The 25,742-nt window shown below is 36.0% G+C and overlaps 1 protein-coding gene across 1 annotated transcript in view; it reads right to left on the reverse strand.

Annotated features, from left to right (window-relative positions):
- The window catches only part of CNTN5 (contactin 5), a 1,670,765-nt gene that overhangs the window by 135,907 nt on the left and 1,509,116 nt on the right, over positions 1 to 25,742 (reverse strand). Inside the window, exon 16 of the mRNA NM_001102211.2 lies at positions 11,841 to 11,961. Coding sequence (NP_001095681.2) covers positions 11,841 to 11,961 — 121 coding nt within the window. The remainder of the gene's footprint in view (positions 1 to 11,840; positions 11,962 to 25,742) is intronic.

Consider the following 25,742-nt stretch of genomic DNA (forward strand, 5'->3'; position numbering starts at 1 on the left):
ACTTTTGACCTAGAATGTTTTAAAAGCTAAGACATAATTCCAGAGGAACTTGAAAACCATTCATACCATTTGTTTTCAATTTAAAAAATCTAAGTACTTATTTCACAAGTACTTCCAAATCTTTTAGTGTCCTCAGTGGTGTTTATAAAGGCTTTTTACTTTAATTTTAATTTTTGCATTGCTTCATTGCCAACTAAAAGTATGCAAAATTCCATGTAAACATTTATATAATGAATATTTATGTTCTTAAAACATTAAAGACTATGATATAAATCAACTTATAATATTTTGGGGGGGTTCATTTCATATGCTATCAAGCTGATTACTTTTAGATAGGCAGATAGTGATGATTGTCACTGGTAGAAAAGCAATAATCTTAGGACCCTATTATAGCTTGATCTACACATCTTTTCTAGAATGAAATATAATTTGTGCATTTAACTTTTTTTTATTCAGGCTTAGCCTCTTGGTGACTTTGTGTAACTGTACTTCAATCTCTTTAGTATTTGTTTCACACATGGGAAATTCTCTTGTATGCTAAGGTAGCTATTGCAGTTTGCTCAAAGATGGAGCCCCCTACAATGGAATCTACAATGCAAAAAAACACACTAATATAAGCAATCCACTTCTGGGAAGTGAGGCAAAGTTTCATCGACTCAGTTAACTGAGTATACTGAGATGGTCCTAATGGTATTTCACAGTTCATACTAATGACAGTAAACCTGCAGAGAACACAGTTATGCCAGGCTTAAAAACATGCTAATTTGGCCCTGAGGAAGGAGAAGCAACCAAAATGCTCCCACTCACCTTTGGAATGCTTATCAAAGTGTAATTGAACAAGATGGACAGAACAATCATAAAGTTATGGGATATTTCATCAGTGGATAATCAGATAGGATTGCCTGTTGGATAAATGTAGACCATTTTCTTGTTTATAGGTACCATGAAGAACAATGATTCATCTTCCTAATCTTAATAATTAGGGAAACATATTCTTCATCTAGTGAAGAATATCAGCAACAGTGTCTTGCATTTTCTGAAAAGCATTCCACCACTTGAAATCTCAATTCATTTTCCTATTAAATCTGCAAATTGGATATATGTCCCCATTTTACAAATGAAGAATCCGGAAGAGGTAAAATGACTTGCCTCCAGTTATCCAGGAGATAAAGAGTTAGATCTAAATCTTGGCCTGGGGTTATTTTTAGACTGCTACAATGTATGGGCTGGGTAACCTGGCTTCTATCACAGCCATTTTAAACAAAATGAGTTATCTTTAAGTTGGGCTATTGAGATTCAGCAAACATTTACAGTGCACCAGCTATAAATTAGTGCAGTGTTAAGTGCACAGTTGCCCAAAGATCTTTTCTCCAAACACAGCACAAGTACAGCAGATCTTTTCCCACTACTTTTTGCACACTTTGAATCTATGCAGTTTTATTTTCTCACAGCAATAATTAACCTTGCAGCTGTCATTTTTATGTCTCAGCTTTTCAATACTTGACCACTTTGACTTCTGTAGAGGTAATTCTCTGCTTTAATAAACTGCTTTTATTGGTAAAAGTAGGAACTATTTTTTCCTTTCCTTCTGAGTTTTTTAGGTACCTCACCAATGATTCGCAAATTTCCAAAGGCAAAATCTACTGATAACTCAAGCTATAACATAGGAACCCATGTACTCATGACTGCCAATCCTTACATATAATGTATTAAATTAGATTTTCTCCATAAGTACTAAGCAACATGTATTACATAATTTAGTTTAGAAAAAATAGAAAAAATAAAAAAAAACCATCAATTTGAAAGATGTTTTTTAATCAAGAATGAGTGACTTATTCTTTTTTCTTTTTTTACTCATCATCTGGTGTTCAGTTTCATCCCTACTCTTTCACCTCACTTGCTCTAACTCATTAGAGAGCTAATTGCCTTTGTAATTCCAAATTAAGGAGTAGTGAAATGGAAACATTACCTTTGCCAGGTGTTTGGGAGGACAAAATCCAATTTGCAGTAAAAGTTTCTTCCAATCAGTGTTAGCCCTCTGTTCAGGCTGCATGGATTTTGTGTGGATTAATGAAGAATCATTCAGAGTCCAGGCTATATGTTGTATTGTGTTACACAAAATCAAGAAAATAATAAGAATTGAGTATTCTGGAATATAAATTGAAATAAAGCAAGATTTGGGGATAGAAACTGAAGTGAACTTACCAATTTTGTATTAACTTCTTTGGGGATATGACAAGTCATTGTGCTGACATTCAGCAGAATTTTTGCTTGGAACTTGGATTCCACATGTGGATATCAAAAAAGGGCCATGTAATAATGAATATGCCCTGCAAAACTATTCTGGGCTTCCCCTGAAAACAAATTACTACCCAATACTCAAAAGACATGCTAAAACAATTTATGTAAAATTCATAGAAAACAATACATTCAGGGAAATAAAAAGGTTAGGTTTCAGAAAGTTTAGGTTCAAAAGGTTAGGTTTCCTAAACCAACTGGTGGTTGGTTTAGGCTGTGTCTACATAAAGTATATGAAAAGGAGGTACGATGACATTTCCAAACAATTCAAACAAATGAACAGACATATTAAATGTACTTCCAATATTTCAGCTAAGCAATATTGGTGACCTTAAGGACATCCTTTTGAACATCAAAGACCATTTTTGTTTGTTTGTTTGTTTTGTGTTGTTTTGTCTTCAAGGCTTTTAACATAATTCACCCATAGGTAGATGAACATCAAAGCTTTGAAAGAACAGCAACTGCCAGTGGGTGGAAGGTCAGGCACTTTTTAAAGCAATTGGCTTGGGGCTAGTGCACTGGGATGACCCAGAGGGATGGTATGGGGAGGGAGTTGGAAGCGGGGTTCAGGATTGGGAACACGTGTATACCCGTGGTGGATTCATGTTGATGTATGGCAAAACCAATACAATATTGTAAAGTAATTAGCCTCTAATTAAAATAAATAAATTTATTTATTTATTTAAAAAAAAAGCAATTGGCAATTTTTTCCTTGCTTAATAATTGGAAGAAAGTTTAAAATGAGAGAACAAGGAGAGATCATTTAGAAAGAGGTCTATTATTGACTGATGCTTACTATTCCTAAGGGTATTTGTCTCTGAGGCTAGTTTCCTTATCTGTAAATTGGAACTAAAAATAGTAACCTTCTCATATTGTTTTTATAGGACATTCTAGATATATAAAATGAAATAATTCATAGAGATACTTTAGCACAGTTCTTGGCATATAGGAAGAACTTAACAAATATTAGCTATTTTATCAATAGAGCTTATGATCAGAAAGCAAAATGTGCTGCTCATATATCTGTAATCATACTCTTTGTATTATATTATAAAAAATGTTCCTTCATGTTGGGGACATAAGTTGCTTATGAGTAGCTGTAACAGTGCCTGTTACATATTGTGCATGCGTGCGAAGTCGCTTCAGTCGTGTCCAGTTCTTTGTGACCCTATGGACTGTCACTCCTCTGTCCATGGAATTCTCCCAGGCAAGAATATTGGAGTGGGTTGTCATGCCCCACCTCCAGGGGATCTTCCCGACCTAGGGATGGAACCCTGGTCTTCTGTGTCTCCTGCACTGGCAGGCGGGTTCTTGACCACTTGTGCCACTTGGGAAGCCCTCTGCCACGTAAAGGGCTAAATTTGAGCAACCTGCTTAAAGTCACACACTTAGTAAGAGCTTATGGGGATGTGAAACATTCTGTCTGACTTCAAACCTTACACTGTCCTTAAGATACTGCACAGCTTTGCATACATCATCACTTACCTCTCTCTATCTACTCTGATTTCATTATTACACTGAATTTGCCCTTGCAAAGGTCATCAATTATTTAAAACTGCTCAAACCAGTGGTCTCTATTTGTTCTTGATTTACTTGCATTTGACACTGAGGCCTATTTTCTCCTTCCTGAAATTTCCTTTTCCTGTCCCTAAGGTTTGGTTTTTTTGATCTTCCACTTAGTTGCTCTGTCTGGCAGCTACTTCCCAATCTTCTTGTAGCTTCGTCCTCTTCCTCAACGTCAGAGTTTCTGAAGCTTATGTCTTGAGCTTCTTCTCCTTCTCATTCTTCACATGCTGTCTTTGCAATTTCATTTTCATCTCATCGTGCTGAAATTTACATCTCAGCTCAACCCTATTCTCTCCTGATCTCCGTAGCCACAAATCTATTTACTGACTGGGTATTTCTCTCTGAACAGCCTTATCTTAACTGCTCTTCCTTCACCCCCCAATTCACCTATCTCCTTATCTTCCAGATAAATTGAAAAGCATGATCATTCTTCACTAGGATGGCCACTTAATTTATCATCTAAACCTGGAAAATTTTGAGAGAAAGGACTTCATCAATAATTATGCTGGCTCTCCGAGTTTAACCTGGAACTGCCTTGGTCTAAGCAGACTGTGGTCCCAGCATTACTGGGATTTATCCTGGCCTCCTATTCTCATTTTTGCATAAGGTGAGCCACCAAGTTCTGTAGATCTTGTCTCCTTCCTAGCTGTTTAGTATGTGTGTTTCTTTCCATCTCAATTATCATTGTGTTTTATCAGACCCTTCTTATTTCTTATCAGGATTATTGCCATGGTCTCCCATTTGGTCTCATGCTCCTCTAAAACATCCCCTGCTTTGTCAGAATCATCCTCTTAAAGTGCATATCTAATTACATGCCTTTCCAGTTTTGGTCCTCTAATGACTAACTGTAATCTATGGCATAAAAGGTAAGTTCTTTCCCATGACATCAGAAGGCACTTATAACCAATCCCGCCTCACCACTTATCCTTCTTACACACTAGAACTGTCTCGGCATATAGTAGGTACTCACTAAACAATAAATAAAATCAGTATCTAAAACATAACCCCACATACCAAGAACTTGCTTCAACAAGTTTACTAAGTGAGAAGTAATAGTAAATGTCATTTTTATAATAGGATGGACGCATAAAAAATCATGTAAGATTTGTGGAGCAAAATACACAGTGAATTGTGATTACCTTTCAATTTGTGATTCAGAAACATGTGTGATATAAAACCTATTTGATTAGATTTTTCTTAAAATGGAAGAGTGAAGTCAATGTACTTGTTTCAAAATAGCAAAATGCTCCCCAGAAAGTCCAAGTCAGTTGATGGAAATACCAGTTCCTAAAAGAGAACTTGGCTTCCAGCAGGCACTCAATATTTGTTGAGTGGCTAAATATAAGAAATTTAGTCTCCATCAATTGGTTGTCTATATACAGCGACAATTCACTTGTTCATTTTATGTATAACTGTGGCAAGCATTTGGTCATTTGATCAAATCACTTCAGTCAACTATCATTTCAGTAAACCAAACTAAATGTTGCCCAGAAAATCCACAGTCAAAAATGTTACTTTTGAGTCAGTTGTTAGAGTTCCACAGATTAGCAAGCAACCACATGAAAAGTACAAGAGAAAAAAACTAAGCTGCTATTCAGTGTGTAAGAGAAATTGTATAGGTGTCAATCAAACTAATTAATGTAGAAAATGTCTAAGCAAGTGATTTGTATGCATTAATTATTTAAAAAGCCTTACCCAACACTAGTGACAGTAGTGATCTAAAATTCCCACAATGCTATACAGGATATTCCAATAAGACTTTGCAATGAATTAGATTAGATTTTCTTCTAGATGAGGACATTTTATTTTATATCTCAATTTTAAAGCTTTTTTAAATATTGGAAAAACCAATATATTAACTGAATAATTTCTATTCTGCTCTAAAGTAGAAATCATTGGCAAATTTGTTTAATATTAATATTAACATTAAAATTACACTGAAAGCATTTGTTATTGTTCTTTTGAGCCTCAAATACCAGTACATCATCAAACCCAGCTTTGTTTTTTTGTGATTTATAGCTCTTTTTCTTTTTCCCTGGAGACTCTTTTGATTCCAAGACATTACTCCACCATACGAAGGCTTGTGCAAACTTCAAACCTGTCATTTCATATTAGATTAGTGGTGGAAAAGGAAAACTGCGAACTCTGGATAGCTGTGCCAAACACTTGTGCATTTTATTTATTTATTTTTTTAATTTTATTTTATTTTTAAATTTTACATAATTGTATTAGTTTTGCCAAATATCAAAATGAATCCGCCACAGGTATACATGTGTTCCCCATCCTGAACCCTCCTCCCTCCTCCCTCCCCATACCATCCCTCTGGGTCGTCCCAGTGCACTAGCCCCAAGCATCCAGTATCGTGCATCGAACCTGGACTGGCAACTCGTTTCTTACATGATATTTTACATGTTCACTTGTGCATTTTAAAGCTTGAAAGTTTAGTAGTGGTCAGATGGTAAAATACATTTATATCAATTTAGAATCTACACATTTCAAAAGGGTAGTCCTTTGAGAGATATAAAGACAGAGCACATTAATATTGGTTAATTCTCAAACCTACATGTATAAGAAATATATTCAAGATTTTCACTGAGCTTGAGTTTCCTTTTGTATGTGCACTTGTATCTCTCCAAGGACAAAAGGCAGAAAACTTGAGAATTTTTCTCTCTTGCTGGTGAGGATCACTGAAAAGTATATCTTGGAGACAATCTGGAGAGTATTTAATCAAAGTTTCCAAGTTGGTTTCCATCAGATGGTAACTGGTATCTTTAGATTATTTTCAACTATTTGAAAACAAAACAGATAACACTTCACAACTAGCTAAAATGTAAATCCTCTTTTTTTTTTCTGTTGACTGAGTGACTTCACTTTCACTTTTCACTTTCATGCATTGGAGAAGGAAATGGCAACCCACTCCAGTGTTCTTGCCTGGAGAATCCCAGGGATGGGGGAGCCTGGTGGGCTGCCGTCTATGGGGTCGCACAGAGTCAGACACGACTGAAGCGACTTAGCAGCAGTAGCAGCAGCAGAGTGAAATTATCTGGTCTAGTAACACTGGCTACCTCATGATAAAAGATTTTAGTGAAAATTTAAATAGAAATATAAATTAATGATTACTTCAACATAATGAACAAAATCTTTCAAAACATAAGGCTCTTGAGGTAGAATAATAAAAAATGATCTTTTGTATAAAAAGCTGATGAAACCTCTGAGGAGGCTTTAATATGCTATTTTTATAGATGAGCAAACACATTAAAACAACTTTGTTAAAACTGATCCTCCCCATTGCTGAAGTCCTTTTGCTCCTGTAGCTTGGTACATAATTTAATGCTGTGCCTGGATGACTTCATGGTGTATTACTTGTGCAGTCACACAGGGTCCCTGTCTTAGAAGGTCCCTATACTTGGATTTAATGTTCTGCTGTCACTGTCTTAAGATTCTTGTCAAACTTTTGCATGAAGGTCTCTGCATTTTCATTTTGCACCAGGACCCACAATTTATGAAGTCAGTCCTAACGCTATGCCTATGGATTTTCATAGCATTTCATTATTTCCCCTAAAAGATGTAAGTTATCTAGGGAGCTTCCTTCACTGGTGTTTCTCACCCCATTCCCAAAGGTGGTTCTCACACTAGCGGACAAGAGGATAGAGAGTCGCTTGGTCTCTCACAGAGGGCTGAGATCTTGGCATCTACATCTGTTTCTATTCTGTAGCAGGGCTTGCTACAGAGCAGGTGCCAGATGAATGGGTGAGTGAATAAATAAACAGAAAATTATCAACAAATGCCTGTGACTTATTTAATAGGCACAACAAATTCTTAATAGCTTCTGTTTTGAAATAAAAAGTGACAAGGTTGATCAGCAGAGACTAAAGGTAAAATATTCAAGGAAAAATATTGTAAAGAATAAATGGAGTTGAACTGATGAGATGTTTGAAGCAAGTAAGATTGAAAGACATTCTGAACTCCAGGTTGAATCAAAAGTGATAGACGGAAGGAGGAATGAATAGTTAAAAGCAGTCAGATTTTTCTCAATAAATTGTGTCCTGAAGTAGATTCTTTCTTCTCAAATTCAGTTTAATACAAGTCATAGTTATCTCATAAATTGTATTTCAGGGAAATAAAACTTGTCATCCAAGTTTGGGGAAAAGAGGGTATACAGGCAGTGCATTCAGAAAGAACCAAGAGATTGTGGATTGTCTTTGACTATGCCAAGAGTTTCTTGATCTACTGTTTTGCATTAATAACAGAGCAATCTGAATAAAAATTTGCATGAAGAAATGCATTTTTTATTGTTTCATCTGCCTGAGGGCAGAATAGACAGAGCTCAGGCTCGGGTTCCCAGTCAGTTTAGCTAAACACATTTTATTCTTTAAACTGTGATAGTTTCTTACCCTTATATTCTCTTTGGGAAACATATTTCTGACAGTCAGTTTGTAAAATAAAATAACAAAAACTAATACTTCTTTCTCTGTTGTGTTTTATGTTGTGTTTGGTCACCTCTCATAATGTTTGGGGAAGAAGGCAATGGCAACCCACTCCAGTACTCTTGCCTGGAAAAATCCCATGGATGGAGGAGCCTGGTGGGCTGCAGTCCATGGGGTCACTAGGAGTCGAACACCACTGGGCGACATCACTTTCATTTTCATGCACTGGAGAAGGAAATGGCAACCCACTCCAGTGTTCTTGCCTGGAGAATCCCAGGGACGGTGGAGCCTGGTGGGCTGCCATCTATGGGGTCGCACAGAGGCGGACATGACTGAAGTGACTTAGCAGCAGCAGCAGCAGCATAATGCTTGGGAGTATCAGTTCTTTATAAACTGTGTATTCCTGTCAGTGAGGTTATCCCTTAATGCTCTATCTCCTTTACCATGGAGAATATAGTACAGTTTTATCCATCTTTAAAGAGGTTCCCTGTAGCATTATCTAGATTTACTTTCTCTCTTGTTGCTATATCACACTTGAATAAGTGACTTAAATTGTGCACAGATGTCCAGGTGTGGCTTTAATTTCTTTTTATATTCTGGCAAAATAACTTATTTTAAGTTCATTACTTCTATTATGGGTCTCCAAATTATGCATGGTGCTGTTATTAGGCTGGTTCACTGAATATTAAGTATATGAGAGCAAGCAATTTTATGCTTCAGATGATTATTTATGGGAAAATTCAATTTTTGGAGGATGATAATAATGGTGGAATAGAGGTGAATAATAGCACTGACATTCACAAGCAAAATAAAACAACAGTGGAAACAAGCATTTGGGGGAAAGATAGCTTTCAAGCAGTGCGTGAGAAGAGAAGCAGGGAGCAGCTCTAGTCTGGGGAAGCTCAGATTCTAAACAAGCATTGATGAGGTCTTGGGGCCACACACCCGAGCCCCAATCTAGTGTGCATGTGGGGCCAGGTGAAGAACTGCAGGATTTGGTGAGATGTGCAAAAGAATTTCATAGACTTTCTCTAATGGGAAAGGAGACAATCTCCTAGGTTATCTAGGAGAATATATACTTTAATCCCCTAAGTCTCCACGGAAATAGAATTACAGAGTTATAAAAACATATTCCTTGCTAGCTAAAAACATTCCACATTCTCTGAGCATACAATGAAGGCATCCTATACGAAGTATGGTGAAATTGTCTTTACCATTCTCATTTTATAACACTCTTGAATAAGTGTGCTTTAAGGATTCTGCTGCTAAAATTGTAATCATCATTAGAAAACCTTCATCTAGAAAGCTTAGCTTTGGTCCTGTCACCTGAACAATAGTTCAGAATGCCCCAAGTTTACAAACCAATGGTTGGAGGAGTGGGAGAAAGAAGAAGACAGGGTAAAACTAGTTTGAGTTTCATTTTACAACATTAAAAGCTGCAATATTCAAGCATCTGAGTTCCTTCAATGACCAGGAAACTTCAGAAAGAAAAAAAAAAAAAAAAACTGAACCTTTACTTCAACTTTTAAATCTGTCTGAGACCAACCAGGCAGAAGAGGCAAGCTATTTTTACTAGTTTTAGAAAAATAATACAAGTATATAATAGAAAATTGGTGACTTAAAACAACTCACTTCAAATGAAAGCTTGAGCTGAATGTTGCATGAATATTCAGACAATAGCAACCTATTTGAAACTGCTATTGAGTATAATTCCAAATTTCTGCATTTTATCATCTCCTAGGCATAAAGCCAAAGGCTAAAAGAACAGAACACAAAAAAGCTGAGCCTGAATTATATTCTAAATGCTGTTGACTTTAATTTTACTTACAAAGCAGAATGTTACTTTGCCACTTAAATATGCCCCTCACAGCCCTGTAAAAATACCTGGCTTCTTGTTATCAGCCTCTAAATTGTGTTATTCATTTAGAAAGCTCCAATTTTAGGAGCATCATTCTAAATTACTAGGCAAGTGCTACACAATAAATACACATAATCTAAAACAGACTGTAGTGAGAGAAGAAAGCAATTTTCTATAAAATTGACTGCAGTGTGTGGTTTGCCATTCCAAAAGCCTTGTAACTTGAAAGGCATAAAGGAAAAATTTTAGCTAAGTGAAATATCATGAGAGGATGAGCACTTTAAAAAGTTGATGTTTTGTAATAGAGTAATACAGATACACATTCTTCTTATAAATTTGGAGACGAGTTCAAATAACCTTCAGAATAGAAACAAACACATGCAAAAAATGAGCATGCTGCCACTCACCCAGATATACATCTGTTTCAAAACAATGTTTTATCTGGACCAATAGTAGATATAGATGCACTACCCCAAATCAATAAACCTTGGGTGACACATACAACTAAAACAGATGATGAAGCTTACATAGGCCTTGGATTTCCTGCTCAAGATTTTTATAATATTAATGAATTCTTGAAAATTATGATTGGAAAACACTCGAAGTGAGTAAAACAAGTTAATGTAAGATACAAGTTTTTGTTATGGATTGTGTAATTTTTCTTTGCAGAGATCATGCAAGGGGTCTTAGCATGCAGTAGTCACACCAGTCAAATTTGATTTTTTTGAAATCAAAAAGGGAGAGGTGGGATTCTGGTAATGTTCTAGCTCTTGTCTTAAAAAACAACTTCTTGGTATGAATACTTTATGATTTTTTTCTTTGAGCTGTATACCTATACATATATGATTTTTTTTAATTTTTATGCAGATATATTGTATTTCCATAGAAAACAAAAAAGAAAACAAAGAAAAAAGGGGGAAAAAGAGAAAAAGGGCAGAAAGAAAGGAATGAAGGAGGCAGAGAAAGAAAGGGAAAGAGAGAGAGAAAAAGAAAGAAAGGAAGAAAGAAAAAGAGAAAATGCATGCTTAGAGCGGCATTTCCCAAACTGGCAAATAATGTGCTAAAAGAAATTAGCGCTGTAGGCATTTACTTAATTCAAATAAGATATAGCTTCATAGGGTTGTAGAATTTGGCAGGCTTGCTCATAGTTGGAAGCCACTTAACTGTCATTTCTGCACAGAGAGACTGTATGTTGCCATTTTCAGACTTTTTAACAATCCTTGTCACTTAACAATTGCAAATGCCACTATATTAGGCATGCAGTTTTTCTGTTCAGGAAGCCAAATTTAGAGGTTAGTGGAGGGAAAAAATGCCTAGGGGTTCCAGTAGCTTTACATCTGGAAAACCGTATACATACACACAAAATTTTTGTTTCTCTAGTGTTCAAGGGTCTTTGTGACTCAACTGTTGAAAATTTCATTTTGGCATTAAGTTGGGTAAACAACCTAGTAACCACCTAGTATTAAAGGTGTTTGGGAACCTGAAGTTGGATCTGTAGGTTTTGTCTGTGTCTAAGGAGCAAGTTACCATATAATCGTTTCAAAGGCAAAAGGTTAAGCAAGAATGACATATATTGTAAAATCGAAAGTAAAATGCACAGTATTGATGTGCTCAAAGTCCATGCACTTCAATTCCTTTGTATGATAATTTATGGTGATCATGTCTTCAGACTGCACTATTAGCATACTCACCCCTAACAAGAAGTTCTGCCTCATCTGACACACTGTCTGCTGTGGTCTGTACCCTGCAGCCATATCTCCCAGCATGCATCAGAAGGATGTTCCTGATCATTAAATCTGCAGAGGATGCTTGCTGAAAGAGGGATGAAGTGCCAGTTTAAAATGTTGCAAATCTGCCTAGTTCAAGGTGGTTTAAGGGGAACTTTGCATATTCAGTCAAAGGGCCCATTTTTGGCCTTACAATTTATCTGACGACATTTCAGAAGTCAAACATGCCCCACTTCAAGGAACACATGGAAGCTATGTTTTCAACAATTGCTAATACCACATTCGAACATTTAATATTGCATATAATGATTTAGCAGCTACAATATTTAAGAAATATTTACAAACAAATTCATATCTTTAAAAGTTTAGGAAAAATAGTGTACAAAAATTATTGCTTTGCTATTCAGAGACAGACTTATTTTTGTGGCAAGAAAGCAGTATTGAAAGGAATAACAACTCGTGGAATTACGAGACGACAGTAGTTAAAAGATTATTTTGCATGGCTTTATTGAATGGCTTCTTTTGTAGGCAACAGAATGAAGTGGTGCTTAGGTGCAAGAGTGCTGGTCCCAAGCCATATGTTTTCACCCAACAGAGATTGATTTATTCCTTCCACAACCACCACCATCAGGAGTAGGGTCAGCCTGAATCTCTGTTAATCAAAGCAATTAAAAAACATGAAGAAGACACAAAACACCCGATCCTTGTTGGGAGCACAATGATTAGAACATAGTTGAAGAACAGTTGTATCAAGGAAATCAATAAGTACCAAGGAGATTATGTTTTAGTTGTACTAGTTCATGGAATCAGTGATTATCCTATACTTTAGGATGTCGGGTATAATCTTTCATTACTTAATCTTGTCTTTCATTTACTTTAACAGGAAAGATGGATTTCCTGTTTTCATGAAGATCTGGTATTCACAATTCATGAGGTATTCTTTTCAGAGAATGACATAGCAAAACTCCAATATGCTCTTCACTTTCCATGTTGCAATTAAAAACAATCCCTGGAATGAGAGTACATGCATGCAGCTTGAAATGACATCTTCAAAAAACTCAACACTCCTGTTTCATGGGCACTTGAAAGAATGACTAATGCAAGACATGGAGAAGCACCCCCGATTAGGTATCTTTAATTTGTTGATGGAATGGGTGAATTATCTTAAAAAATGATTTGTTTGTCCTTAGAAGGCAGCGTCCTGATGAGTATTTATGAATTTAATTGTTTGCCTTCATTTTGAAATAAACTAATGGACTATATAAAATTCATGAAAGTGAGAGGAATTTCTGAAAATCTGTTGGATTTTTTTTTTTTTTTTTGTCTTAGCATTCATAACAGGGTGAGAAGTTATTGGAAGTTTTTAACCTCTCAACTGATATGTATTTCTTTAAATCAATCAATTAACTGTATATTACGTTTCAGGACATTTCTTTCCAGTATTTCATTTCTGCTTTTATTTTTTTCCCCTTCCCATTAGTCTTATGATAGGAGCTTCTAAGTGTATTGAAATTTTCCCTTATGAAATAATTGTTAATACATGGTCTGGTTCAGTCATTTACAAGGGAATGCTTCTTGGTAAGAATGCATTAAAATGTCACAATAATTATTTCAAGAAATATGATATTTGTCCAGTGAATGTCCTCCACTATTCTTTTCCTTAGATAAAATTGTTACTCAAATTTCATTTTCTCATGTGTACCAGACTAAGTGCTCATTTCTTTCAAATCTGAAAAGGAAGTTTACACTTAGTAAAACCTTTGATTTCTCTTGGGGAAACAAAAGCAAACTGTAAACATCATAAGCCATACTTAGTCTCACATCTGCATAATATAACACTGTTTATGCATGCTAAGTCACTTCAGTCCTCTTTGTGACTCTAGGGACCGTTGCCTACCAGGCTCCTCTGGCCATGGGATTCTCCAGGCAAGAATACTGGATGGGTTGCTGTGCAACCCCTCCAGGAGGGATCCTCCCAACCCAGAGATCGAACCTGTGTCTCTTCCATCTATCTGCATTGGCAGGTAGGTTCTTTACCACAAGCACCAACTGAAAAGCCCTATAATTCTGTATAAAAGAGTTTAAATATTTTTACCACTTTATATAGCATGGATCCATCTTAGGTGTGAAATATCCTTTTCCCCATGGATTTCTAAGATGCTCTCCTAATAGGTACCCAGTTAAATTAGTCAAGAATAAATGTGCATACCATGGACCTAGAATAGAATCTATGTTTAATGGAAAAGCCAAGGAGAGGTCCAGAAAAGAATAGAGGACTATTCTTCTCAGAAGTAACACTTCTGAAAGACTGCACTTGGAGTTGTTTATTTTATTTTATTTTTTTACTTGCTTGTTTTTCAATTTCACAAACTGGTGGTAATTTAGCAGTAGAAAAAGTAACGATCATAAGTCATTGTTCAGGCTCATATTTTTGACAAAATTATTCCATAAAATCACATTTCTGTGATTAAGTTAAATTTCCAGATATTTTTCTTCCCAAATAATTGATTTCTTTTTGTCTTGGACAAAAGTCTTGAAACCTTTGTTCTTTTGTTAAATTATAGTGAAAGAAAAGTTTAATGGGATTAAGAAGAGACTGCAGTGAAAATCACAAAGAGGTCCAAAGAATCCAGGAGAGTGAAGTATAGATTATCTTTCTTATCCTGTCCTTTACTTGATTCCTGTAATTAATAGCATACAGTACTCTAGAAACCGGCTGAAGCTCCATCACCATCTATCAAGAATAAAGATCCTATAGCCCATTACTTATGTATTAATGCTAAGACTATGTGAGGAGTTGAAATTGTCTCATTTCAACTCATGGGGCCTATTCCTGCTCTTTTGGATTATTTCTGCATTATATTTTTACAATTCTAAACAGAGAAGATTAAAAGTAAAATGAATGGTGAACACTAAAGCTAAATTACCCTTTCAGGAGATTCACTGATTTTCATGAGAAGTAATGAGAAGAATTCACATGGGAGCCTATTATACCTAATCTCAACCCACAGTATGCAGTTCCTGGGAGAGAACTTCCACAATTTAGTGCACTTTTAATGAAATGGTTACTTAGAGCAGATGTTTGCTTTCTTAAGCTTAAAGCTCATTTTCACTTTTCTCTCTTAGGAGTTACTCTGTCTTATCTTGTTTTCTTTGACACTTGCTTTATACCCTGCCTTTCTCTTTGCTGTTTTCTTTCACTTTATGAACAAATCGCATTACGTGGTGCTTCAAAAGAACTTTCCTTGCAACCAGTGTCGTAACACAACTCTCTAAGCACAGGGCATACCTCAGAGTGGGTGCTCGATAACCATCTGTTGAATGGATGAATAAGGGGGGATCTTTAAGAAAGAGGCTCTGTTCACTCTCTGTGGGAGCAGTGGCACTTCTAAGTCATTTACATCTCTTGGTCACATAAGTTCATTCGAGCAGTTGCTAGATCACTGTAACTTTTGTTTATGATTCGGAAATAATACAGGAAATGTCATCCTTCCACTCAAGTCCAGTTCATTATTGGCATTCACCTGGACTAAGTGTCCTGTTCACCCATCATAAGGCTGATAATTAAGACTTCCTAAAAATGGAAGCACGGTTAACTTCACTGTTCTGAGTGTCTGTTGACTCTTGCTGCCTTGAGGAAAAGTCTAATTTTGTTTCAACAGAAGGCTCCTCAGAGCATGATTCTACTTCCTATGATGAATTCTGTCCTTCTATCACATTAACCTCACATTCCTTCCTATGCAGGAATACCTCTCATAATTCAGCCTGTTCTGTTACAGAAGCTTGTTCTCCCTTCTTTGCCTGCAAAGATACTTTTAGACACAACTCAAGTGTCTCCTCCTTGTTCAAGCCTTTCTTCATGAGTTCTGCCACTGTTTAGTTTTGCTTCATTAGCACTCTGTTCCTGTCTCTGAACTACCACTTGACATTCTTGGAAGTCACCCCAGAGGTCCTCTGGGCATTCCCAGAACTGAGCTGGGCACTAGGGCAGCCAATGGTCATCAGGTGAGCCAGAGAGTACATGAATGGCTTGCTTCCTTCCTTATCTGTATCTGACAATACTTCCTCGTCCTCTTCTTTTTTCCCTCTTACAGAAATTAGAAGGAAAATAGGAAGAAACTATGGAGGAAGACAGCAGAAAAAGGTGCTGAAAGAGTATACACAGGTTTAGGGATGACACAGAATTGCATGAGTCCCTGATCTGCCACTTATTAAGTTTGAACTTGGGAAAATTGATCTATTGCTCAGAGCTTCTCTCACAGCTTCAATGTGATAATGCAAGTGAAGCTCATAGTCGTGTGTTTGGCACACAGTAAATGTTTGATAAATGTTATCTGTTAAAAGACACAATAATGCATTCTTAGCCAAGAGGAATATTTCTTTAACTGGTATTCACTCCTTCAGTGAACAGGATATCAACATTCTCCATAGGTTATAGTAAGTTTTCTGGTAAATGCCTGGCTCATTTTAGTTGTATGTTATCCTACACCTTTCTCTGTTATAGAAAACCACTGTACTCACAATAAGAAGACCTGAATTCTAATTTTAGTTCAGCATCTTCCTAACCCTGAGACTTTAGGAAAGGCACTTTATTGGAATAATAATAGCTGCACTGTCTCTCATGTTTGAGGGGAATTGAATGAAGCAATGTTCACACATGAACTCTTAGTAAATGCTTCAAAAGTGTAAGGTTACTCAAAAAGCACTTTTTTTCCCCAGAATTTAGAAGAATGCTGTACATGTAGTAAGCACCCTGAAAAGGTTTGGGGAATTAATTGTCTGAACAAGAAGATAACTTGAATGTTCTCACAAAAAGTGAATTCATGCTGAATGGCTTAGCCAGAAACCTGCTAGGTATTGGCAGTTTTTGTGGTATCATTTAAGGTTTATATAAATTTCTCAATGTGCTCACATAGGGCACTTCTGGCATCCCCAACCCCCACCAAACAGACTCAGGAACCATTCCTTTCTATAAAACAAAGGAGAATGGCATACAAATTCTATGAGATGTAATTTTAAAAAAGATCTTCTAACACAGAAAACTGGGTATCAGCTAGGAGATATGAATTATTAGATATGATTAATGTTATTGACATAAAATCTTGAATATCTAAAATATTTTCCTGGTAGCAATATTTCTTCTTCCCAGAGGATAATCTGCTAAAAGAACCTTATCACAATAAGGAGATAATATACATATACATTATTATTCCTTTTACAAGTGTTTTATACCTTTATATAATGGGATTTATATTCATGGTGATATGAGTTTAATATATTTTTTAAGAAGTTATTGTGTTAACTCACATGCTTAATTAATTGGACATGTTATCTAAAATAGAAATTTTAGTTGTTCCCAGTGAAGAAAATACTAGACAAAATATTCTTGATGAAAACATTTATGTCCATTATGATAAAATATTAAATGCATCCAACAATGCATTGAAAGGACTTCCCTAGAAGTCCAGTGGTTAGGACTCCATGCAGGGGGGCATGGGTTTGATCCCTGGTTGGGGAACTAAGATCCTGCATACTGGGAGGTGTGGCCCAAGAAAAAAAATGTGCATTGAAGATTAAAAGTAGGTAAAAATGGCTCTACCGTGCCATTTCTAGGACCTTAGTATTTACTTTCAGCATATATTCTAAAAATGTTAAGTATTAAGAAAAGTACATACAGTTTTTCTTGGTAACATAGATTAAAGATGAAAAAATGAGTTGATGACTAACTGATGAACTCAAGATGGTAGGTATCCAAATTGCATTATTTGGTATTATAAACAAAATGTCACAAATTTATAGGATCAGTCTACTATCTTAGTTAAAATGAAGATTGGGAATTATGATCAGCTCAAAGCAAGAAAATACAGAACATAATTACACAATTAAATTTTAGTATAATGAATTTATTTAATAGATGACAGTATTGATTATATTAAGAATACTTAGTGGATGAGAAAATGTCATGTATATCACATTAGTGTTACTCCTTTCCCCAAGAGGCATATAGGACTAAGGGGTGTGATATTTAACTTGCCAGTGGATGCCAGACTTAAATAGCATATTTGTATCTTGATTCTTGAAAGATGTCTCTTATCTGGTCATATGTACATTGACTTTCTTTCCCCTAGTGGTGAGGGAAAAGGGTATTCCTTTATCTAAGATTAACATAAATGACCAAGGCAAAAGGACTCCATTTGTGTCCTTCTCAAATTTGTATGCTTAAACCTAATCCCCAATGTGATCATATTTGAAGGTTGGATGTTTTGGAGCTAATTAGAGTATGAGCATGGGTGAAGCCCTCATAAATGGTGTTAGTGCCTTTATAAAAGAGATCTCAGAGAGTGCTCTCACTTTTTCTGCTGTGTAAGGACACAGTAAAAAGATGGCCATTTGTCAATCTGACCCTCACCAAACACCAAATCTGCCAGTGTCTTGATCTTGAATTTCTCAGTCTCCAAAACTATTAGAAATAAATTTCTGTTGTGTATAAGCCACCCAGACTATGGTGTTCTGTTATTGTAACTTCAATGGACTAATAAAGGATCTAAGTGCATAGTGTCATTTCTATATTTATCTAGTGCTTCTAAACTAAATGAGACATGAAATATATCATATACAATTTATCAGTCATATGCTTTCTTGATTTACTCTCAACTCTGTCCTATTTGTTGCAAAGTTTGTCTTACATGATTACCGAGAATATTTGACTCATAGTTGTTTTAATGTTTATGCAATTATTGCTACTTTATTCAACAGATATTTAATTCTGTGTCCTATGCTAAGCTTTGGGTATACAGATATATATTCTTCCCTTAAGGAATGCTTGCTTTAATACACCTTTGATGGAAAAAATTGCAAGTAGAGAATGTGGAGTAGCTTCCCTTACATCTAGGCTTGGAAGCGACGTAAAGGAGCGATGTGTTATCTGATAGCACAGTACTCAGACTAGTTCCAGAGAGAAATATTTTCTCCTTCCATGAGCATTGACCCTTAGGTTTATAGTAGATTTCAAACCGGCTCTTTATGTCTTCTCTTTGTCCCACCTTCCCTCATATGACATGCCATTGCTAGGTTAATCCTTTTTAAAAACTGATTTTATTTATCATCTCAAACATGTTCCCTGGCTACCTTCACTTATTGTCTACAAGTTAGCCCAGCTTCTTACTCAGCATATGAGGCTTGACACGACCTATCTTGTCTCTCACTCTAGTGGAAAATGTATTCTCTGCATTTTCCTGAAGTGTCTCCCCAGTAACCTGCCAAAGTCTCCAAATTCTGTCTCACAAGTTAAAGCCTTGTTCAAGTCTTATCTCTTTCAGAAAGGCTTGACTGACTAGGAGGACTGGCTATATCATTTGTGGTCTTAGTGTAAATTGAAAATATGAATCTTTGTCAAAAAATTATCCATAATTTCAAAATGCTGACAGGCTTTATGCCAAGCACAAGGTCTTTCTCAGTGTGGGGCCCTGGGTGACCACACACACTGCACACCTAGGGAGTTGGTCCTTCTGAACACTCAAGTCCACACTGATCTCCTAGAATATGATGCACGTTCTAGTCAATGATACTCTTTGGAATAAATATCAAGGAAAAAATGCGTTTTTTGTAAATTAAAAAAAAAGCACCTTCCTACCTTGATTTCTGTTCCTTCTCTTTTATTCTTTACTAACTTGGTATCTTTTTTTCAATGAATTTTATAATTAGTGAATAAGAACAGTTAGATTACATCCATCTTCTTAAGGCTTGTGTTAAAAAAAAAAAAAAAAACACAGTGATCAACTTTATATTTGTTGTAAGCCTATCCAGACATTGGCATATCATACATTATTCCATCTAAATATTCTTTTCACTTTTTTCCTGCCTCTCCAGTGTTGGCACAAAGCTCACTTAAACACTTGTGTCAACTTCAATCTGGCATATTGGTGAGAAACCAGAAGACATCATTTCATGCTTTGAAGAATGGAGATGGGATCCCCGTGTAAACTTTACAGTCCTAAAGCTGGAAGAGGCCATAGAGGGACTCTCATCCTCACTTTGAAGTTCAGTTTTTAAGTGCCATGGCACACCAGTTTTATTTAAGAGAATTCTAGGCAAGAATGGTACTTAAATTCACATCATTAATGTTATGAGAAAACCTTTACTAGTATGACAGGTCAAGTTTCTCATGCAATCACTTCAGCAATAATATTTTGTAATCTGAATAACACCTGGTCCATGTGTTGGCTCAATGAAGCAACACTGGTAGGTAGAAAGATATTAACAATTATGGCAGGCAATACGTGTTTTTCCTTAGAAGAGTGATTTACACCATTATTAAAGAATGAAATAAACTTTATATTTTTCACTTTTAAATTACCTCTCACTGATGTTACATCAAAATGATACGACTAGTCAGAAAGAATTTTGTTCCCTCTTGAATTAGCTTGCACTTTGTAAATAGTTAATAATGGCATACATGCATATGTGCTCAGTCAACTTAGTCATGTCTGATCCTTTGTGACCCCATGGACTGTGGACCCCACCACGTCCTTCAGTCCATGAGGTTTTTCAAGCAAGCCTACTGGAGTGGAGTGGGTTGCCATTTCCTCCTCAAGGGGATCTTCCCAACCCAGGGATCAAACTCTCATCACTTGCATCTTCTGTATTAGCAACTGGATTATTTACCAATGAGCCACCTGGCATGACCATGAGGAAAGTTCTAGAATTATAACATTTTACAATAGCTACACATTTTATTTTATGAGGGCTCATAACATTATGCACATTTATACATTTGTTAATTCATTCATGTATCGATCATTTGTTAGACTATTTTTGTCTAAACAGGACATTGAAAATACTTGGCACCTTTGATGTTATGCCCTTGTCCTTTGCTCATAGAAAATACAGCTGAGCTTGGACCCAACTGATGGACTCAACACAGTGCTTCAGTTGACTGGAGATGGTTACAAGAGACAAAATCTGTCATATCTGATATGCACATTCCATAAGATAAAAGATAAATTATGACTTTGAGAAACTGACAATGCAATTTGTGAGGCAGGCAACTAGCTATAATGCAGTATGATGTGTTAAAATAGATAAAAGGACAAAAACACAATTTCGGGGATAATTGATTTTAATGTGTAAAGAAAAATAAGAATCATATGGTTCAGCTAAGCCCTATAGCGTTTGAAAAGATGGGGCTGAAGAGTGCAGATGACTTGTTCAAGGGTTAAATGTGGAGGCTGGAGTAGATCCTTGGGCACTGACTCTCAGTTGAGTGCTGTTTCCATTCTACTATTGTGCCTATGAAACCAGTCCCTGTTCCACTTAAACTTGCAGGTAATTTGATTCACTTGTACTAACTGAAGCAGAGTTTGGCAAAAGTACCAAAATAAAATTAGTTCATTACATGGTAACAACCACAAAACTATTATTAGAAATTAATTCTCAAACCCTAGAATGATTTTGAGAGCTCATGCTGTTATGGTTGTTCTTTATCCGTCATATCCAGACATGAATGGTGCAACTTCCTCTGAAATGCCAGGGTCACCTTTCTGATAACATATGACCCATTAGCCTCATTTGCTCACGCTGTCATTCAACCTTTCTGGGACTTTTAATCCAGCATTGAGAGAATTTTCTGTGTGTGACCTACAAATGACATGTTTTCTTTTAGCCATGTGTAATTTTTAATGATACAATTTTAATTGAAGAAGAATTAACCAAGTTTGTCTTCCTAACCTAACTGCATAATTTACAGGGAGCAATATTTTACTAATATTTCAATGTGCCTGTTCTCTTTCTACTACTGTCATATTTATCTTTGAAGTTAACACTGTTTTGTTATACCATCATATAAAGGCTTCCAGGATGAATTGTGTTTTATTTTGCTACTGATTTTTACATTGAAGGATAGTCAGTGTCTACGCACAAGTCTAGTTCCATTCTGGCTACGGGAACAGTGCTCAGACACTCCTTTAGAAGATTTCTATTTCTTTCCTGAAATCACAGAGCATAGGCAGGCAGAATATTATTATTGATCTGAAATTGTCATAAGGTCTCAAAGTGTTAGGAATGTGATAGACCATTCTGTGTTTCATTGATTTTTGCACAGAACTTTACAAATGGGTCTGGAATGAGGCCAGTTCATTCGTGTGCCTCTATTTTACTTAGGACTCTTAGATCCCAGCAATTTATCACCCTGGGTCTCTGGCATCATGCGGGAAGTGTGAGGTGCTCAGTCATGTCCGACTCTTTGTGACCCCATGGACTGTAGCCCGCAGGCTCCTCTGTCCGTGGACTTCTACAGGCAGGAATGCTGGAGTGGATCCAGGATCCCTTCTCCAAGGAATCTTCCCAACCCAGGGTCTGAACTCAGGTCTCCAGCATTGCAGGCAGATTCTTTATCATTTGAGCTACCAGAGAAACCCATCGTGAGGGAAGGGGGAAGGCTAATACTGAATGCAGAAGACTAAATGAGAAGAGACCACCTGCTCTGTTCTACAGTTTATCTTTCTATCCTTCCCTTGCCATTGGTAAATAACTCATTTGTAATTGCCCTAATTTTCCTTCTATGACATCAGTTTTACCCCTGTCTTTTGATCCCAAATCTCTCTAAAGTATAATACCTCCTAATAATTGGAATGGAGCTTTACTGCTTCATATGAGTTAAATTTAATATTTTCAGATTCTCTTAACTTCTGCCCTTCTAGTATTATTCTTTCCCATTATTTATCCCTTCCCCATCCATCAAAGTGGCTGAAAAATGCACTATGAATTATTTAAAATTTGTTCCAAGAGCCAACTGTGAAACATACTCCATGTTATTATGGCTAAAAATGACACTATATTACAGTGAATATTTCATAATCTGTTTCATACTACATTGGCTGCTGTGCTTTATGGGGCCACTACTTGCATATACTATGGCTCAAAGTATCTATTAGGCTTAGGATTTGGCCTCTTTGCTGTGGTAGACTGAGGATGTCCATTTGTATTTTTTAACTGATTCTATTAAGAGGTGAAGTCTAATTCCCTGTTTCTTAAATCTGGACTGGCCTTGGTAACTTTTTGACTAATAGAATATGACAGAAATGATGTATTGAAATTTTGTGGCTAGATCATAAGAAGAAGTGAAATGTCTTCCTAGACTTCCTGAAACATTTGTTCTGGGGGAAGCCAGAGGCCTTTTAAAAAGTTGGACTATCCTGAGGTTGTCATAAAAAAAGATCAAACTATTTATGTGGAGACATGCCATGCAGAAAGAGAAAAGTCCGGATATGCCCTGTTTTAAAACCATGTTAGCCCAGCCACCAGATTTATGGGTAAATAAACTATCTGTGACTTTCTAGCCCTGGCAGAAGCACAGAAAAAACTGTGGGATCCATCTCCTTCTAGGACTGAGGCTCTGATCTATCTCCAGCTATTTGGCTACAATGGCTGAAGGCCCAGCCATTGTGCAATAGGTTAAAAACACCCTTAGCGTTACCTGCCTGATTTAATGACCCACAAAATTGTAAGCATAGCCAAATAGTTGTCATTTTACAACACTAGGTTGAGGGGTGGCTTGTGGTACAGCAGTAAGTAACTATAAAATAACTGGGTACCTGGAGGTAGGGTGCCACTGTAACTGATGTCTAAACATGCGACATGGGCTTGGGTTGCAGTGCAGAGCCTTGGAAGGCTATGAGGACGTTGCTACTGAGAAGGAAGGGTCTCAGGGAGACCATTGATAGGGGCTCGAGGAACAGTGAGGAAACTTCCTGGAGACTGGAGAAAAAGTGGCCCTTCATAGTGCTGGAAAGTTTGGCAACACTGTCCCATAAGATAATGCAAACCACCTATTATACACAGTGGACAAACTTTGAATCTGCCTAGGGAGATTTTCATGAAGAAAACAGAATATTAACAGATTTCTTTGTGTTATGTATGATAAGGTCTGACTACTGGGAGAAGAACTGAAAAGAGAGGATTGCTCATTTCTCAGGCAGAACATAGAAGAACCCCAGAGGAGCTGGGGATCCAGATTATACCAAATCTTTTTACAAAGACATGATATTCCACGTGGAATAATTAATTTTATATAAGAATTTCTAAAGGTGAATTTTCCAGTTAAATACCTGTTTCAAGTTTCCCCTCAAAATTTAAGTTTGTTTTAAGTAGTCTCATTTTATTTGCAATATTAGTAAATATTTTAGCAAGCATAATCTTCAATAAGTAGCTGTATCATATCAACTATGTGCTTTATGACCAAATACTGAGTATTATTTGGCCAAGTCTAACTTGGTAGTTCTTAATGCTTAGGAATGCATTTCTGTGTGAAAAAGTACCCCACTGCAAAAAAAGGAAATTTGGGTCACATCCTCCATTTAAGCATTGTCATTCACAGTCATGAAGATTCTCATCAACTTCAAAAATACTAAGAATTTAGGGAATTCGAACACATCAATGTCAGAAAAGACTATTCAAACTGTTGCTTAGATTGTGAGTTACAACATTAATCTTCCAATGAAGATTCAATCAGAAGAAGAATAGTTTAGTTAAAAGGAAAGGTCAAATTGAATAAATGTGTCAATCAAAAGCCAACTATGAAAAGTTCAAGGTCAAGGACTTTCAGTCAAATTCAACTGACATTTTGAAAGCGATCGAGACACTTTGACACAGAAAGCTCATTTTTAATAACAAGGCTTTGCAATTTTATGAAAGAGAATTCACCAATTATTTAGTATATAAAAATAAGTTTACTTGGAGATTGAAAAATTGTCAGAGGCCACAGTCTATTACTTCCTCTCACTTTTCTTTAACTATATAATACTGCTTCTGATATTTCAAGGAAGAATTACAAAATTATTTCGATGCTGGACATCTTTGAATTGACTACACCACCAGTGATTGTATATGCACATATATTTTGTCCTAAGAGTTCATATTGATAGAGTTTGAATTGTTCATTATATGTGGAATATTTTGTATATATGTGCTGTTCACACAAATTAAGTGTTGCTGTATCTTACTCAGAAAAAGGATATTGCTTCATTCTATAAGATAATTATTGCTTTTAGAGAAAATCTTTATTTAGCTTTAGAGAAATTTTTTATCATTTATTGGGATATTGTATATGCAAATATTCTTGCAATAGGAAAGATTTGTGAGTTGAGATTATTTTTCTAGTTTGGAACCCCTTCTGAATTTAGAATTTTTCAATTCTAAGGACAACTTGAGACTGAAATATCTTCCATAAATCAAGCAAGTATGCAGTATTTAACAGATAAAATATGATTGGGAGCTACTTAACAATGCCCCATCCTGACAAAAAAAAATGTTTAGTGTTCACCAAGACTTTAAAACTGATTTCATAGCATATCTGAAGAGTTGTTTTTTTGTTGTTGTTATTGTTGTTGTTGGTTGGTTTTATTCCCTTAAAAATAATAAATCTTTAAAATTAGGAACATTGAGTCATCTGCTCTAACCTCTTCAGTTTGAAGAAGACCATATCTAGTAATCTTTTACCATATGAAAATTCACTCAGTAGTGTACTTTGCAATTATAGAATTTCTGAAAAAAATTCTGGCAGCATCTATTTAAATTAAAAATGACTTTATTCTTTTATCCCTGTAATCTATTCCTGGAAATCTATCCCAAAGAAAGAAAATTATTAATACTCAAGAATGCAGCTATTCAGAGATGTTTTCTGTAGTATTGTTTGTTAATCTCTCAAAACAGGAAGCAAAGTTAATATTAACAAAGCAATGTCTAGACAAATTAAGGCATAGTCATATGCTTGTTATGTACCCATTGAAAAGAATGAATTAGAGATAGATCATGTGATATAGGAAGATTAAGATAATGAGATGCAAAAATATGTAAAGTGCTTTAATTCAT

The sequence above is a fragment of the Bos taurus genome, chromosome 15 (genome assembly GCF_002263795.3).
Source record: "Bos taurus isolate L1 Dominette 01449 registration number 42190680 breed Hereford chromosome 15, ARS-UCD2.0, whole genome shotgun sequence".
NCBI lineage: Eukaryota > Metazoa > Chordata > Mammalia > Artiodactyla > Bovidae > Bos > Bos taurus.